Source organism: Eretmochelys imbricata, chromosome 6 (assembly GCF_965152235.1).
Source record: "Eretmochelys imbricata isolate rEreImb1 chromosome 6, rEreImb1.hap1, whole genome shotgun sequence".
Classification (NCBI taxonomy): Eukaryota; Metazoa; Chordata; order Testudines; family Cheloniidae; genus Eretmochelys; species Eretmochelys imbricata.
Window position 1 is genome coordinate 110,963,716 of NC_135577.1, and position 18,179 is coordinate 110,981,894.

General features: G+C 38.2%; 1 protein-coding gene across 4 annotated transcripts in view; it reads left to right on the plus strand.

Moving 5' to 3' along the window:
- Window positions 1-18,179, plus strand: part of PPP2R5C (protein phosphatase 2 regulatory subunit B'gamma) — a 194,267-nt gene that overhangs the window by 52,161 nt on the left and 123,927 nt on the right. Inside the window, exon 1 of one of the 4 annotated variants that reach the window (XM_077819373.1) lies at window positions 8,848-8,995. The exons of the other annotated variants lie outside the window; for them this stretch is intronic. Within the exon in view, the coding sequence (XP_077675499.1) occupies window positions 8,902-8,995 (94 nt within the window). The 5' untranslated portion in view covers window positions 8,848-8,901. Of the gene's footprint in view, window positions 1-8,847; window positions 8,996-18,179 lie in introns of those variants that run through there. 4 annotated transcript variants of the gene reach the window in all.

Consider the following 18,179-nt stretch of genomic DNA (forward strand, 5'->3'; position numbering starts at 1 on the left):
TCTCGTCACTGCTAATCTGGTTGGACCTGGCATTATCATGGAGGAGTTCAAGGCCACATACACAGGCAAAGATTCCCCTCATACTTGGCCACAATAAAGTTGCAAGTGATATGACTTATCTTATTCTGTGTTAAAATCTTTGTCAAGGAGCACTAAGTGGAAAGTGCCCAGAGCACAAAATGGCTCTAAATCCCTCCTTCCAGCCTAAGCAATCAGTGTGACTGTAACAAGTGTCCTTCTTCCCAGAAGTAGGTGGGCACATATATGGCTCCATTCAACATAAACATGTTGATATAGCAGGGGAGTGCAGAAGAAATATGACCTGGAGCTCCAGTCTCTCCCACATCCCTTCTTCAGGCCCTTTCTTAACTACAAGAGATGACAAGTGCCAAACTTTTTTATAAGGAATTTTGCACTTCCTGAAACTATGGGCAGTAGAAGCTGTTCCTCAATCAAAATGGTGTTTAAGGTTCTTCTGTTTTCTTCATACAGGAGGAGGAGTTTTGGGCTTAGGTAGTCGAACCAGTATTTATTTTGGTTGGATTCAGGTTTGAGTTCAGTTGTGTTCAGGTTCATTTCCAGTTCAAACCACCAAAAAAAAATAATGGTTTGGTTATTGGTTTGAACCCATTCAGATCAAATTTCAATCTTAGTGGATGTAAATTCAAAAACGAGTTGAAACTTAAAATTGATACTGTTTTTTGATTTTTGACCTTTTTATTTATTTTTTTAACTTTATGTGTTAAGTTAAACACTAAGAAAACTCAAGTAGTCAAATAAACACGACTTGTTTATGAACAGTTTGTACGATAATACATAATAACATCTTCTGATATTTGCTATTTCATATTGGACCTCTGCAGTGAAAGGATAAATTTGAGTTTGAAGACCCTGCTTCAAATAGAGCAACTGGAGGGAGAGCTGTGCCAGGGGTTGAGGATGGATGGGAAGAAACCTGTGTAAGGGACAGAAGGGTTGGATAGTCATTACTTTTTTTTTCTTGGTCTTGAAGAATTACTGTTAACCTCTGGGACCAAGAACATTCCACCTCTTTTATCACCAGGTGTGATTCTCAGAGATGGTTGATCTGTGTGGCCCCTTGCTGCCTTATGTGGTGTGCAGGCAGCACCTAAACTTCCCCTCTCGCTCCCTACTCTTGTGGGCTGGTCTCCTTCTATTGTCATTCTCATCTCATTCTCTTCTCATTATACTGGGGCAGGACTTTCTGGTAGCAATCAATGCCTATTTGTTATTTTGTCGTCTTGTTTTATAATGAAAATAAGATTGCAGTAGTTTTTTAAAATCATAGAATCATAGAATATCAGGGTTGGAAGGGACCCCTGAAGGTCATCTAGTCCAACCCCCTGCTCGAAGCAGGACCAATTCCCAGTTAAATCATCCCAGCCAAGGCTTTGTCAAGCCTGACCTTAAAAACCTCTAAGGAAGGAGATTCTACCACCTCCCTAGGTAACGCATTCCAGTGTTTCACCACCCTCTTAGTGAAAAAGTTTTTCCTAATATCCAATCTAAACCTCCCCCACTGCAACTTGAGACCATTACTCCTCGTTCTGTCATCTGCTACCATTGAGAACAGTCTAGAGCCATCCTCTTTGGAACCCCCTTTCAGGTAGCTGAAAGCAGCTATCAAATCCCCCCTCATTCTTCTCTTCTGCAGGCTAAACAATCCCAGCTCCCTCAGCCTCTCCTCATAAGTCATGTGTTCTAGACCCCTAATCATTTTTGTTGCCCTTCGCTGGACTCTCTCCAATTTCTCCACATCCTTCTTGTAGTGTGGGGCCCAAAACTGGACACAGTACTCCAGATGAGGCCTCACCAATGTCGAATAGAGGGGAACGATCACGTCCCTTGATCTGCTCGCTATGCCCCTACTTATACATCCCAAAATGCCGTTGGCCTTCTTGGCAACAAGGGCACACTGCTGACTCATATCCAGCTTCTCGTCCACTGTCACCCCTAGGTCCTTTTCTGCAGAACTGCTGCCTAGCCATTCGGTCCCTAGTCTGTAGCGGTGCATTGGATTCTTCCATCCTAAGTGCAGGAGCCTGCACTTATCCTTATTGAACCTCATCAGATTTCTTTTGGCCCAATCCTCCAATTTGTCTAGGTCCTTCTGTATCCTATCCCATCCAGCGTATCTACCACTCCTCCCAGTTTAGTATCATCCGCAAATTTGCTGAGAGTGCAATCCACACCATCCTCCAGATCATTTATGAAGATATTGAACAAAACCGGCCCCAGGACTGACCCTTGGGGCACTCCACTTGATACCGGCTGCCAACTAGACATGGAGCCATTGATCACTACCCGTTGAGCCCGACAAAGAGTTATATTAAAATGCTCAACTTTTATTTTAACCAGTAACCCATTTTTTTTCAGTTGAGTTCTGGTTCAGTAGGTAGGACAAAACCATAGTTTGGGTTTTATTCTGGTTTGCATAAAAATACCGTTTTGAGCTGGTTCTCCGGTGTCAGTTTGACACTATCTGGGGTGCCCGAGACCTCGAAGCTGAACAGGTCAATGGAGCCAGTACTCAGGATGTAGAGACTGCAGTAATAGTGGAAGGAAGTCTCTCTCCAGGACAGCACTCAATGTCAGTGCCCCTGAAAGAAACCGAATTGTGTGTATGTGTCAGGCCATGTCATTGGTAGTTCCTCTATGTTGCCTACAGAAACCATCACTATACTACAGAACATTGTCCTTTTGTCTATCTTCTGCCCAAGAATGTTCACAACTGTATTGGTGATAGTGAGGCTAAGGAGTCAGGGAACTCATCTAAATCTCTGGTAGATACCCGATATTATGTTGAGGTTCCTTAGAGTAGCACATCTATCCAAATAAACAGTTAGACTTAATTTTTTGTACTAGTGTACAAACACATGAGACTACTGCTCACGTACAGTGTGTTTATCTAGACCAGTGGTCCCCAAACTGTGGGCCATGCCCCTCGAAGGGAGCATTTCAAGGCCCGGGCCTGCCACCATGAGGGGTGGGGAGGGAGTGCCAACCAGCCTTGCTCTGCCCCCAGCCGCAGCTTAGGCCACAGCTCTGCTCCTGGGCACGGTTCCTGTCCCCGCTCCTGTCCCCTGCCCCGGCTTCCAGCTGCAGCTCCGGCCCTGCTCCTGGCCACAGTTCCCAACCATGCTTCTTGCAGGGGGAGCGGAAAGGTTCCTTTACGGGTAATGGGGGAAGAAGGGGTGACAGCAAAAGTTTGGGGACCACTGATCTTGATTCTCTCTCCTTTTTCCCTGACTTCAGTTTAAAATATATTGTACTAAAGTGCAAACTACTTTTTTTGATTTGTTTGAGGGCATGGGGACTCTACATGTTTTGAGGCTTATTAAATAATATCATACATGGTCATTAATTTCCTTCTCTCCAACATTACATAGACACCTCTCTTTTGCTCTTTCTTGGAATCTCTCAGTCCTACCATTTAATTTGTATTTTAGGTAAATATGCTTGATCCTAAAATAAGCCTTTTAATGATGTTTGCTAGCAATTAAGGGATTTTGCATAAGTTCTTTTGCCTGATTCAGGACACACATTACTCTTGTTATGACACTTCCCTCAAAAATGCCTCTAGTTAACTGATCCACTTGTATGAATAAGTAAATTATCTGTCTGAAACATCCACTTTTTCATTGAAAGACTTTTTGACTTTTTTTTTTTAAAGACCCCCTTCCCCTGACTGAAATTAAAGGTGATGGTAGACATCAAATTTCTGGTGGAAGAGTTTACAGAGACTTCCCATATTGCACCATATTCATTCTTTTTGAAAGAGACCAATTTCAGAAATCATAACTTAAAAATATATTCACCTGTTTTACAACAAAGCTGCCTCTTTGTTTCTGTTAATTTGCACAAGCTTCAAGAGGATTTCAATAGTTGAGGACTTCTCCTAGTGCTTTTCATCCTTTTTTTAGGCCGAGGTACTCATATTTATTTCAAGTGTTGTTTTATCAACGTAGGGAATTATTCTCTTCCCGTACATTGAGTTTTATTTAATTAGTTATTGCTTTTTGATGGCATATGTCTTCTGCCCCACCCAGTATTTTCTACATTTCTTATTTCTGGCTTTTCTTTTTAAATTGCTCTTTAGAATATCCTTTCTCTCCTCAGTCCCTTGTCTTTCCTCCTTTTAAACCAACCCTAATTTTTTCCCCCCTCCCAAAATTAAGGTCTTGAAGAGAATTACTATGTTTTTGATTTTCTTTCCAAATGAAGTTGTTTAAACAAACTTAGCTTTAGTAAAGATATTTTGTCCTTTGGTTGCAAATGATTTTTTTGTGTGGCTCAAACCATGAGTGAAGCTACACAGACACTGGGGTTTTCCTGTTTTTCAGTGAGGCTGTTATAAAACACTGGAATTTGTTTGACAGAGATAGTCACTCAAAAATCTAGATTCCACATGTCACTCAAAGTATGTTCTCTAAAGATCAAAGTGAGTGTAAATATGATTCATGATTATTTTAACCAGCTCTCTAGTGATGGCTTTAATCAGGACTAGCTGTTGGTCTTGTGGAGCCCGAGTGCAAAGTGTTGAGAGACCCCATGCAGCTTCCATCCATGTTGATTGCTGTTTCACCTGCTTACAACACTACCTAACTGTAAACATTCTCTTTGACTGTTGGATGTTCCAAAACCTTTGATGCTCCAAGTCAGGCAATGACTAGCACTGCTATGATTGCAGAAGCAAGACTGCCCCATATTAAATGTGCAACCTTTTTGTAACTGCAGTTTTGGTCCTCACTTGACTGCTCATTGTGCCCCTGGGCGCACTGCTTAACTTCCATGCTGATGCACTAGCAGTGCTTTTGCTTATTAATCTTTGTAAAGAGTACCGAGGCTGGTGTGCCTGCGCAAAGAGAGACCATCTGAATTCTCTTACGCTGATGTAGCATGCGTAGGGTGGGGGTGGGGGTGGGGAGCAGCTAAAGAAAGCGAGTACCGTGTATACTTGTTCATAAGCCGAATTTTTTTTAGTAAAAAAGGGAAGCATCAGAGCAGGGGGTTGGCTTATGAACGGGTATAGAAAGGGGGAGAGGTGGGACGCAGCCCCTCCCCACAACAGAGGGGGCAAAGAGAGGCAGCACAGTCAGTAGAGCCAGAAGGGAAGAGGCAGGGCCAGAGTCTCTCTGCTTCTGGCCACGCTGCTCTCCCACCAGCCTCCGAAGCAGCTGCAGCTCCAGGGCTGGCAGGCTGTGGCCGTGCCGCCCAGTCTGGCCCACTGGAGCAGGCTGCGGCCACACCGCCTAGCCTGCCGGAGCAGATCCGGGCCGCCCAAAGACATCCTCCCTGGCCCACCCCACCTAAGGTGGGAAGGGATAGGATGGGGAAAGTGTGAGGTCCTGGGCTAGGAGTGGGGTCATGTGGGGGGTGGTCACAGGGGTTACTCCCCTGACCCCCAGCTTCTCCCTCCCCCAAAATTTCCCCACCAGTTGCTATCCCGGCCCATCAGGGTAAGCGGCTGGCAGGCCGGGACACTTTGTTTACTTAGCTTTACCTCTGTGCCTGCAGCCGCTCAAGGTAAACAAACCATCTTGGCCCGCCAGCGGCTTATCCTGATGGCCCTGGGAGCCAAAGTTTGCCGAACCCTGAATTATAGGATCGGCTTATAAATGGGTCATAAAAATTTTCCATTTTTCCTTCTCCATCTTGGTGGAGTCGGCTTATAAATGAACCGGCTTATGATCGAGTATATATGGTATATTTAGGAGAGGTGTCAGAACTAGGGCTGTCAAATGATTAAAAAAATAGTCGCCATTAATTGTGAGATTAAAAAAATAGTCATGATGAATCTGTTTTAATCACACTGTTAAAACAATATAGAATGCCAATTTAAATTTATTGTAAATATTTTGATGTTTTTCTACATTTTCAGTTATAACACAGAATACAAAATGTACAATGCTCACTTTATATTATTGTTTTTTATTACAAATATTTGCACTGTAAAAGAAAAAAATAAGATAGTTAATCTACAAATCAAAGCATGTTCTTACTTTTAGGTGACATTGTAAATGGGCAGCATTATCTCCCATAAATGTAAATAAACTTATTGGCTTAGCAATGGCTGAACAAGAAGTAGGACTGAGTGGACTTGAAGGATCAAAAGTTTTACATTGTTTTCGTTTTCAGTGCAGTTATGTTAAAAAAAAAAAATAAAAAAAATCTACATTTGTAAGTTGCACTTTCACGATAAAGAGATTGCATACAGTTTGTATGAGGTAAATTGAAAAATACTATTTCTTTTGTTTACAAATATTTGCACTATAAAAAGATAATCAAAAATCATATAAAGTGAGCACTGTACACTTTGTATTCTGTGTTGTAACTGCAATCAATATATTTGCAAATGTAGAAGAACATCCAAAATATTTTATAATAAATTTAAATTGGTATTCTGTTATTAACAGTGCAATTAAAACTGTGATTAATCACGATTAATTTTTTAAACCAGTTAATTTCTGTTGAGTTAAAAGCTTGAGTTAACTGCGATTAATTGACAGCCCTAGTTGGAACCAATGAAACTGCATTGCTTTAAAGTTAAAATTGGCTTTAGTGATATGTCTTAGCATATTACAAAACAACTAAATTTCACTTTGGATAAATGAAAAAGCAGGGCTTATTTAAAGAATTCTGTCAACATTTTTTTTTTTTTTAAATAATGAAGCTAGTTTGTCACAATATTTCTCCTTTGTTCCACGGTCGTGGTATTTTGTTTTGAGTGCGGCAGCATGCGTGGTGTTGTACAGGATCTAGAACAGCCCTTCCCCAAAGAGTTTACAACTTAGAGTTCACTGACAATACTGTATAGAGAGAGTACATCAGTTGTCAGGTGATTATAGTCCAGTCATCAGGCAGAGCTGTCATTTTAATTTATATTTTTGTTTTTAAATTTAGTTTTGTTACAGGCTCAGCCCTTTGGTGTGGTGTTTGTTTTGTTGGGAGTAAAAACTCATTTAACTAAAATGTGCACAAATTGTTTTCATGTATTCCGAGAAACAGGGAAAATATCTTTAAAATGTTTTCTAGGGTTTCAGTTAATTTGGAAGAATAGGGAACTTGAGTTCCAATCACCACCTATTACATAAAAATTACAGTCCTTTTTTCTCCTCTCTGACATACCTCTTTTCTAGACGTATGTTGATAGTTTAGGCTGGTGCTGCTAGACCTTAAATATTTGCATTGTATTAGAGAGCATTTTTCGGGGCAGATACAAGCAACATAATGCATTTATTTTTCTGAATGCTATCCCTATGTGTGGGAGGAGTAAGAAGCAATAAGGAGAAATGATCTTTCAAATATTTGCTTTTAAGGGGTACTGTCAAGTTAAATCTTAAGTTGTAAAGAAATATTTACCTACTGTATATCACTAACAATACATTTTAATGGGTTTAAATTACAGCAAGGGAGATCTACGTTAGACATTAGGAAAAACTTCCTAACAAGAGTTCTTAAGCACTGGAACATATTACCTAGGGAGGTTGTGTAATCTCTGTCGTTGGAGGTTTTTAAGAACAGGTTAGACAAACACCTGTGTGGGATGGTCTAGATGTACTAAATTAGTGTGACCAGATAGCAACTGTGAAAAAACAGGATAGGGAGTGGGGGGTAGGAGGTGCCTATATAAGAGAAAGTTCCCAAAAACCGGACTGTCCCTATAAAAAGGGGACATCTGGTCACCCTATACTAAATTCTGAGTCAGTGCGAGGCAGTAGATCAGACAACCTATTGAGGTCCCTTCCAGTTCTGTGTTTCTATTATTTTAATAAAAATGAAAAGCTTAAAAATTAACTGTACTTGTTACTATAATTTTTTTCTTAGCTTGGACAATCAATTCTGAGTTTCACTTGTTAATACCCAATATGGTTTTCAGGTTATTAGTAGTGCAGTGTTTGGGTTTCAGTATTTTTAAACAAACATGGTTATTGGAATTTTGAAAAGTGAAATAATGCTGAGTTTTTATAAAATCTTGTTTTACAAGAGGTTATATTTTAGATTAAATTTTAAGATGCCTACTTTTCATCTTAATAAGGATATAAGGAAGAGGAATGAGGTATAAAAGATGAATTTTATCTTAACAGAAAACTTTACAAAGTTTCCCATAAAGTGTCCACTTAACTGGTTACTAAAGTTATTAATTTATTTGGTATGTATTGATTTATTTGGAATAAATCATTAGGAGGTACAGCATTGAAATTTAATGTTTCATGCTAGATTTAGTTACAGTAAGGTAAATGTACTTAAAAATGTGAGATATATGGCATTTGAAAATTAACATTGTAAAAAGATATTGCTCTTATTATGCATTTAAATCAAGCGCTGATTGAATCACACTATTAATATGATATGAGTATTAATGAGAACTTTTATTTTGAGATTCAGTGGCAATTGTTTTTAGGAGAAAATGTCTAAACTTTTGCGTTTTCAGCACAAGTACATGTCCCATGCCTAATACTTTTTATACATGTATGTGTTGTGTACAACAGTAAAATCATCATGGGTGAAAGTTTTCAGTAATTTGTTCAAGCTCCTTTGTCAAGATAAGTTTGTTTACGCTGCAGGTTTAGCTCATGAGAGTGTGCTGAGAAAAGGGCTCTCTGTTTAAAATTACTGATGAATGGAGGCACGAGAAAGCAGAAAAACGTACAAGCTTAATGCAGTGACAGCCACACAAAAACCTTTTTTGATTTGCAGCTTTTTAGTGTCATTTTAAGTTGCTGCTATTAGCCAATCAGATTTCTCCTGACTGCTTACATCACTAACTAGCCAGTTCCCTCCAGCTGCAGAGAGCTTCAGTTTCTTTTTTTTTTTAAACTAAAATGGAGGCTGGTTTCTTGCCTTAAGGAGTACATTGCCTTTCCTGCTGAAGCCTAGATGTTGACATGTAATAAAGCTGGCAGCAGGATGGTGGTTGATGCAGCCAATTCCAATGGGCCGTTTCAGCCCGTGGCCCTTTTACATATTAGAGGTGAGTTATTGTGTGTTTCAGTGAATTGAAACTGTGTGTGGCTAGCTAATAAATGGCTATTGTGATTTTCAGATAAGGAAAGCAGGAAGTCCTTTGTAGCAGAATCTATTCTGTTTTGATGCAGACTCAGGATAATTGTGGAATATGGAAATCAGTTTTGTATTAAATGCTATTTGGATAATTTCAGAATTCGGGAAAGCATTGCTTGTATAGTTTAAAAGCAGGTTTTACTGCTTTCTACTGTGACTCTCCCATCCCCCTTTCTAGCTTTGCTGATGTCAAAGGATGTGAAGTCACTACCCCAGAAAGGTATTGGGTGGGGGGCAGGGCAGAGCTAAGTTATCCGTATACAGTTTGTGTAGCATAATGTAAGTGTTCAGAGTGCTGTAATGCTTTTTCTGTGTGAACAAATGAGAGTGCCTCTAAAATCACTACAGATAGTAACTGAACTAGGAAGTCCACTGGAAAAATACCCAGAATTATAATGAAAATATCTAGTATTTATTCAAAAAGCACTTCCTAGAAGTGTGTATGGTTTTGTTGTTGTTGTTTTACTTTAACAAACAAGTTGTGTGAAAATTGGCTTTTGTAATTTGAATATTAAATATTTTTTAGCTGTTGAGTATATAGTCTAGGATTCATAGAATAGGAATGTATTGTAAATTTACATTTTTTACCAAGTTTCTAAATTTGAAACAAAATTAGGTATGGTGTTTATGTAGGGAAAAAAATACATGCGTGGAATTGCTATATTTCTGGTTTTTAAAAGCAGTAAAATACCTTAGAAGGTTAAAAGTGTTTATTTTTTTTTAATGTCAATTCTCTTTCATTGACTTTGTTTTTATAACTCTTTTTGTGAGTCCAAAACATTTATGGGATGTGGTGAGAACAATGTGAATAACTGCGTTCAACCTTTATCAAAGAAACAGAGCTGAAATGGTACTGCATCAACTAGTCTTTTCAACTTTTTGTGGCATAAGCTAAATTGTTCAGATGCATACTGTACATAGATTTCCTGTATTGAAAATATTTTGCTATAAAGGCCAAAGAATTCCTGCTGGAAAGCCTGGATCCCTGATTTAAACAGTAGAATCTGATCTCTAATAGAGAGAAATTATAATTCCTTGTGATACCTTTTAAAAGGTTAGTATCACCCAGTTGCTTGAAGAGGGATTTGGATGTATTCCAAGAGACCATAATATTGGCTTGTGGGTGGGGAATTGCTATACAACCGTGGTTCTCAACCAGGGATACACATACCTAGGGGAGTACGCAGAGGTCTTCTGGGGATACATCAACTGATCTCAATATTTGCTTAGTTTTACAACAGGTTACAGAAAAAGCCCTAGTGAAGTCAATACAAACTAAAATTTCATACAGTGACTTGTTTATACTGTTCTATATACTGTACACTGAAATGTAAGTAGTGTTTATATTCCATTTGACTTATTTTATAATTTTTTGGTAAAAATGAGAGGTAAGGAAGTTTTCAGTAATAGTGTGCTGTGAGACTTTGTCTGATTTTTGTAAACAAGCAATTTTTAAGTGAGGTGAAACTTGGGGGATACTCAAGACAAATCAGACTCCTGAAAGGGATACAGTAGTCTGGAAGGTTGAGAACCACTGCTCTACAAGACGTTTTATCCATTGAGTGAGAGCAGGGACTCTGCCCATAATCAAAGGAATACAAGCCAAAGTGACTGAAAGCAGACCTTCTCTACCTCCAACCCCACCGCCAAAAAGTACTCTGTCAAGTTCCCCTCATTTCTTTAACATAATGTGCTGAATTTTTTGGTTCACTGACGCTTATCAAACTTAAAATGAATTTTTTAAAAAGGCTGCAGAGGTGAGATCCTAGCAATTACAGGCCAGTAAGCCTAACTTCAGTACCAGGAAAATTGGTTGAAATTATAACAAAGAACAGAATTATCAGATGAACATGATATGTTGGGGGAGAGTCAACATGGCTTTTGTAAAGGAAAGTCATGCCTCAGCAATCTGCTAGAATTCTTCGAGGGTGTCAACAAGCATGTGGACAAGGACTAATCCTATTGATATAGTGTACTTGGACTTTCAGAAAGCCTTCAGTTTGGGACCTTGTCATAGGCTCTTAAGCAAAGTAAATAATCATGAGATAAGAGGGAAGGTCCTCTCATAGATCAGTAGCTGGTTAGAAGATAAGAAACAAACAGGAATAAATGGTCAGTTTTCACAATGGATATTAGCCAAGATGGTCAGGGACGCTACCCCGTGCTCTAGGTGTCCCAAAATCTCTGACTGGTAGGAGCTGGGAATGGACATTAGGGGACGGATCGCTTGATAATTGCATTGTTCTGTTCATGTCCTCTGAAGCATCTGGCATTGGCCATTGTTGGAAACCAGGATACTGGGCTAGATGGACCATTAGTCTGACCTTGTATGGCCATACTTACGTTCTTGATTCAAAATTGAAAGGTTTATTGAATTATATTAAATTCAGTGCCTCAAGGTCTGTATGTATTTCCATAGTATAAATGATAGATTATCATGATCAGGTCACACTTTACCTAAACATTGAATTTCAGTGCATTGCAGAACGTTGTATTGACAAGAGGTACAGGTTGGGGCTTCTTTGGGGTGAGGGTGAAGGTGGGGTGAAGTAACAGGAGTCTCTGGCAGATGGGAACAGATAAGATTTTCGCACTCAGGAGGAGGTCTTTGGCATTAGGGAGTGGGATACATCTCTTTCCCTTTTGGATAGAGACAGAAGGACTTGTAGTTTTGGGGAGAAGGTGGAGTTCAACAACTTTGACAGATGATAGCTGCCTGACTGCCCTGATATCCAGGATTTCCTCCACCATTGATGGAGGAAAGCATCAGGAGCTGCATATTTATATTGAAATCATCAACGAATGCTAAGTGTCAATTTTGAAGCCCAATGAAAACATTTAAATGTGAATACTTTGAGACAAACTGGGGGAGCTCCTGCATCTCTTACAGCTGTTGTTCTAGAAGATATTCTGTTGCAGAGATGAGATGACACAGCACTGGATTAAGTTTGGCTTGTGATGGGGAAGTTTTCTTTGCAACTGAAAAGGATATTTTAATTTTTTTTTTTTAAAGTGAAATCTTAGATGCTAGAACAGAATTCTGCAGCAAAGGGTGGGTTTTGTGGTAGATTCTGTGGCTTCAGTTTTTTTAGTTTTTTTCATAGCTAAACGTAAGAGGGAGTCCCAAGCAGAATCAAAGGAGAACACTGTTTGAAATCCCAGTATACTCTTTCAGGTTTGGAGGGAAAGAGGTAGGTGCAAGGGCTGGGCTCTTTGCTAGGGTGCCCCTTGATCTTGCTGGTGAGTTATTTTTGGCATCTACTAGAGCTGATTGAAACTTGGAATTTCCATTCTATAGGAAATGCCAACACTTCAAAATTGCTTATTTTCCCAAATTGGAATGAAATTCTGAAATTTCCTTTTGAATGAAATTTCCCACAGAACAGCTTTCAGTGAAGTGTCTTGTTTTGACTTTGATTCATTATATAAATTGCATAATATAAACTGTATACTATATTTTATAGCATAAATAATATAAACGTCCAAACAAAAGTGCTTTGACTTTATAAAAAAATATTTTGATGATTTTCTCAAATTTAGGTAGAATCAATATGTTCCTATAAAATGTTTTGATTTAATCAAATCATTGTTTTCTGCCAGAAAACTTATTTTCAGAAAATGTTTGACACACTCTAGCAGATTGCTTTTGACTACCCATTGTCTGGTAAATATTTTAAGCTATGATAATAGGTGTTTATCTTAAAAACAATATAGTATGTTTTGTGCACATTAATTTATATTTTCATAAAACTTGTATTGGGAGTATTTGCTAAAGATGCTTGTGGAAAATATTTAAAGATAAAAATGCACTTCCATATTTTACTACTTTTTTCATTTCCATCTTAGAGGAGAAAAGAGATCTATCTACTAATGCTAACTGCAAATATTTTCTATAAATAGCTTAAACAAGAGTTATGAAAAGTGGGAAGATGAATTCTCATTCTCTCCCCCTCGCCACTTCAAACAGAAGTCTGGCTTTAGTAAAGTCTTGTCTGTACTAGGAAAACTTGTAAGCACTTTTCTGCACAGATGCAGAAAATTATAGCTGTGGTATAGGCAGAATGCAGGCATTTTTGGAGAAATATGGATTCCATTTTTTAGTGTGGACAACAGCCTACCAGCTTCCACTCATAGAGAAAGAAAGCTTACAACTATTTCCACTGTAGATGTATCCTCCAGCCTTCTCTGCACGAGCATTTTTGGAGAAATCTCCCACCATTGCATTGCGACTAGTGCAGCTTCACAGATGGTAACACAAGAGGCAGTGCTAGTATAAACTGCGGGCACAGTCATTTTTACCACTGCGTTATCTAAATCTGCTCTGAAGTGCACTGATGGCAATAAAACAGTGGGGGAAGATTCACCAAAATACCCCAAAACAGTTAGTATAGACACTGCTTTATTGGCCTTAATTTTTAATGGCTGCAATTCATACTACACATGATAGATTGCCTTTTCACAATTTATTTCAAGCCGAAGTTTTGTGAGATCCTGAAAGTTGTATGTGAAGTGTGTTCAATTTGACTGTTCTTGCAGGATTCCCCCTGCCCTTCACCGGCCCACCGGAATTTCCATTTTGAACCAGCTAAAGTACTCTGTGTTCTAAAAGTTTGATTTTTCCCCCTAGAAGCAGCAGCAAGTTCTGGAAGATTTGGTGAAGGATTTTTTCTCTTAAGTTAATTTAAAGGTTTTGTGAAAGATGCTGTATTGACATATATTGAAAGTCCTCTTTCTGCAGAAGAGGCACAGTATAGCCAATAGCAGTGCCAACTTTTCCTCTTCTGCGTTGACCTGCCATTGTGTCTCACCTCTGATTTGGAGGACCATTTGTAGATGAGGATCATACTCTATGCCTACTTATTGCTTGGCATCTCTACAGGATGCCAGCAAGAATGCCAGATGTAATGGTGTCTTTGTGATGTAAGTATGTGTCCATGAGCATTTGGGCTGTTTGCATTTTGGTAGCTCCCAGGGGACCCAATCAAGATCGGGGCCCCATTGTATTAGGTGTATGTACAAACAAACAGTTCAGCTGAGATACGGCACTAAACATTTGTCATATGGTGGTCTCTAAACTTGGGCTGTCTTTGAATTACTGACCTTGAGGTAGAAGGTTATCCAATCTCCATAACTACTGCAGGATCTTAAGGCAAACAAATGCTTTCTAGATGTGATATACAATACATTTACTTGTATACTTTCATATTGCTGTTACTATAAAATGCTAAAAGATCACACTCTTGGGTCCCTTTGACAGTGAACAAACATAGGAAGTATCCTATGCAATTAATGCATTAGATTATAGCCAATTAATCTTTCAGTCTTATTATATCTAATTCCTTAAAAGAAAGCGACACCATTTTTTCAAAAATTCTTGAATAAGCATACTTATTCTTAAAACAAACTGACACTTCAAAAGAGGCACATTTTTATTTAACAAAACTTGTTAAAGAACCTGGGCTACTCACTTAATTGACACGAACTATGGATAAAGGAAACACTCTTCGCACTTCCATTGAATGAGAATAACAGAAAATCAAGAGCCAAATTTAAAAAGTAGTATGGCTCTAGTTCTGTACACAGAAAAACAAATCTCTTAATTGCATGCAAGACCAAAGGGTGCATCGACCTCACTGTCGGCTGATTTAAAAAAAATGTCTGTTCATGTTTCTGAAGAAGGTCATTTTCAAAGTGTAGCACTCTTACTATAAGCTGCCCTATCTTTTTTCCTGCAGGTACCAAGGCAGGATATTTAAATTAAGGCAGGTATTCAGTGCCTATGTGTGCATTTAATGCAGTGATGTCTTCTGCATTAACTCTTAACCAATTTCTGTACTACTTATTTAGATGAAACTACCACCTAGTTAGAATGTAATGAAGCAGGTTAATGGCTGCAGTGCACTGGTCTGAGGTTAAAGCCGCTGCAAATATGTGTCTAAGGTAGGTGTTAAATAATGCTTATAAATTAGGAGCACAGAATATGGTTGGGTATTAAAGTTGAAGATGGAGCAATTGAATTTTTAATATGGTGAATGAGGGACGACTTCTTGGTTAAAAAATACCTAGGAAAAAGTATCCAGAAAAACAGCCAATTTTTGGTTTAAAGAAAGTGTTACCTGAGAGAACAATATCCAGGAAACACAGAAATTTGAATATTGCTTTTAGGTTTTTTTGCTTTTCCTGTACATTGAAGTGTAAAGTGAATCTTTTTCCTACTTTTACTTCCTGCCACAATGTGAGCCTCCATGCAGTCAAGTCAGAATTACTGTCTGCTGTTTTGAAATTGTAAGTTATTTCTAAAGCATTGCTATTTGGAGTTTGAGTTGTTTTTTTTTTTTTTCTAGAAAATATGAAGTTTGATTTGAAATAAAGAGAGAGAGTTTTTCTTTAGCCTTTTATCCTGGCTCATGATGCAATAAGGTGGTACTCAATTAAAATTTTTCTTAAATTCTGTATATAAAATTTTCTACTGTGGTCCTTGTATCACGCAGAGAACTGCCTGTTACTTGGGTTACTCTTGGGGAACACTGGCTGGCATATCCTTTTTCATTCAACTCTTCCATTTCTACTTCTAGTTCTGCTTCTGCTTGTTCTGAAGGATGTCGCTCATACTGTTTTGCTGTATTCAAAGAATTATTCATTTGATATGTGCTCTTAAGTGTTGGCTAGGCATAGCTTGTATGGTAGTAAATAAATAAGATTTTTCTAAAAATGTAAAATATATGAATTTAGAAAATATGTCATAAGATAAATCTAAGACCTGATAGAATCATGGTATTGGAAGGTACCCCGAGAGGTCATTTAGTCCAGTCCCCTACACTCATGGCAGGACTAAGCATTATCTAGACCATCCCTGACAGGTGTTTGTCTAACCTCTTCAAAATCTCCAATGATGAAGATTCCACAGCCTCCCTGGTCAAGTTATTTCAGTGTTTAACCACTCTGACAGTTAGGAAGCTTTTCCTAATGTCCAACCTGAACTACCCGTACTGCAATTTAAGCCCATTGCTTAATAAGTTAGTACCATTACAGTCTTATTCTAAAAAGGATACAATATATTTTAAAAATAAAAATGAGACTTAGCTTGCTTTTTCCTGTTTGTTGTGGTGTATAATAAAGTACCCTTTTGGCTTTTATTACACATAAAAATCAAGTATGTGCAAAAGCATGACTGCTTCTAATAAATGTCTTAACATTGTATTTGTGACACATGTACAGAATGTAGATAATTATAGTCTTCACACTGTGTACTACACACAAAAATAGTGTAGAATTTCAGAGTTCAGGATTTAACCCTGGGACAACAATCCCACACCCATGCCTAATCTTTTTGGCATTGAAGGGAAATGAGCACTGAACGTTACTGATTTAGCTTACCATACTGCAAAGAATGTTTTTGTGTGATCAGAATTGTACACTGTATTCCAGATGAGATCTTTCCCATGCCTTATACTATGGCATTAATGTCTCTCTCTCTACTGGAAATGTCTTGCCTGATGCTTCCTAGGATTGCATTTGCCTTTTTCTCAGCTGGAATCACATTGGTGGTTTATAGTAATCCTCTGATCGACCAACACACCCAGGTCGCTCTCCTTTTCTGTTTTTTCCAACTGGTAAGCCCCCGTTTATAAGAAATTCTCACTAGACCATAAGTGCATGATCTTGCACTTTGTACTATTACACTTTCATACCATTTCTGTTACTCCAGTCTTCAAGATTATCCAGATCTTTCTATATAATATTCCAGTACTCCTCTCTGTTGAAAATGCCTACCAACTTTGTTTCATTAGCAAACTTCTTTAGCACATGCCTACTTTTTGTGCAAAGGTTATTAATAAAAATATTAAATAAGAGTGGTCCCAAGGTCAATTCTTGAGGAACTCCACTAGCAATTTCTCTCCAATCTGATAGTTCACCTTTCAACTCATCCTCTTGCCTTTTCCTCTTCAGCCAGTTCCTTAAGCACCTTACAATTCTTGTACTGATCCTGATCTTCTCTAATTTAACTAACAGTTTCCCCTGTGGGGCCATGTTAGATGCTTTACTTGAAGTCCAAGTGTATTAGACCTACTGAATTTCCCTTATCTAAAATTTAAGTTATGTCCTCAAAGATGGACATCAGATTGGTCTGGCATAATCTACCTTTGGTAGTCCTGTGTTGCACTGCATCTCCTTTTCTGTTTACCTCCATGAATTTAACTATTCTTCTTTGAAAATTTGTTCAAAAGCCTTGTATGCTAATGAGGTCAGATTGATGTGTCTGTAGTTGGCTGGATCACTTTTTTCCCCCTTTGTTAAATATAGGTATGACATTAGCTATTCTTCAATCATATGGTACCACCCCGAATGTGTAGATTTATTGGAAATCTTTGCCCCAGGCTAGCAATCTCATGTGCCACTTCTTTCAGTACTCTGGGATAGAAATTATCCAGTCCCCCTGATTTGAGAACATTAAACTCTTAAGTTTTTTCTTCAACTTCAGATGTGGTAATTTTCATTTTTGTGCATTCACTTCATCAGCCATCCTGCCTTCCTGCACATGTTCGATATTAGCATACTTACTGAAAACAGAGGCAAAGAGTTCATTTAGTTTTAGGACCATACCTAGAGGATCTTTAATCTTCCCATCCATGCTACAGAGCGGTCCAACCTCATCTTTCCTCATTCTCTTTTTATTTATATAATTAAAAACCCTCTTATTGTTTATTTCAGTTTTCTTGAATGAAACTTTTAATCTGTTAGTGTGAATGTTTATTCTTTGACGTTTATTCTTCGACATTTATTCAGGTGTCAAAAATCTTTTTTCACAATTGTTGGTAGTGAAATTTGTCTTGTTTATGATTAGACTATAGTTTTCTCCATTTTCTGATAATGTTTTTCATCCTGACCCTCTTCAAAGCTCTTAATTGATTTCATCTGTAGCATAGGTAGCTAGTCCTCTCCATAGGATACTAAATGCAGTGCTCCTTGTTGAAACTGTGTATTTTAAACCATACAGTCTTCTATTACTGCTTTGCTCTTAAGGCTAATAGAAAATTCCATGTAGGCTATGTTTCTTGTTGCCTTACTATTAGATTTCTTATATCTTAAAATTT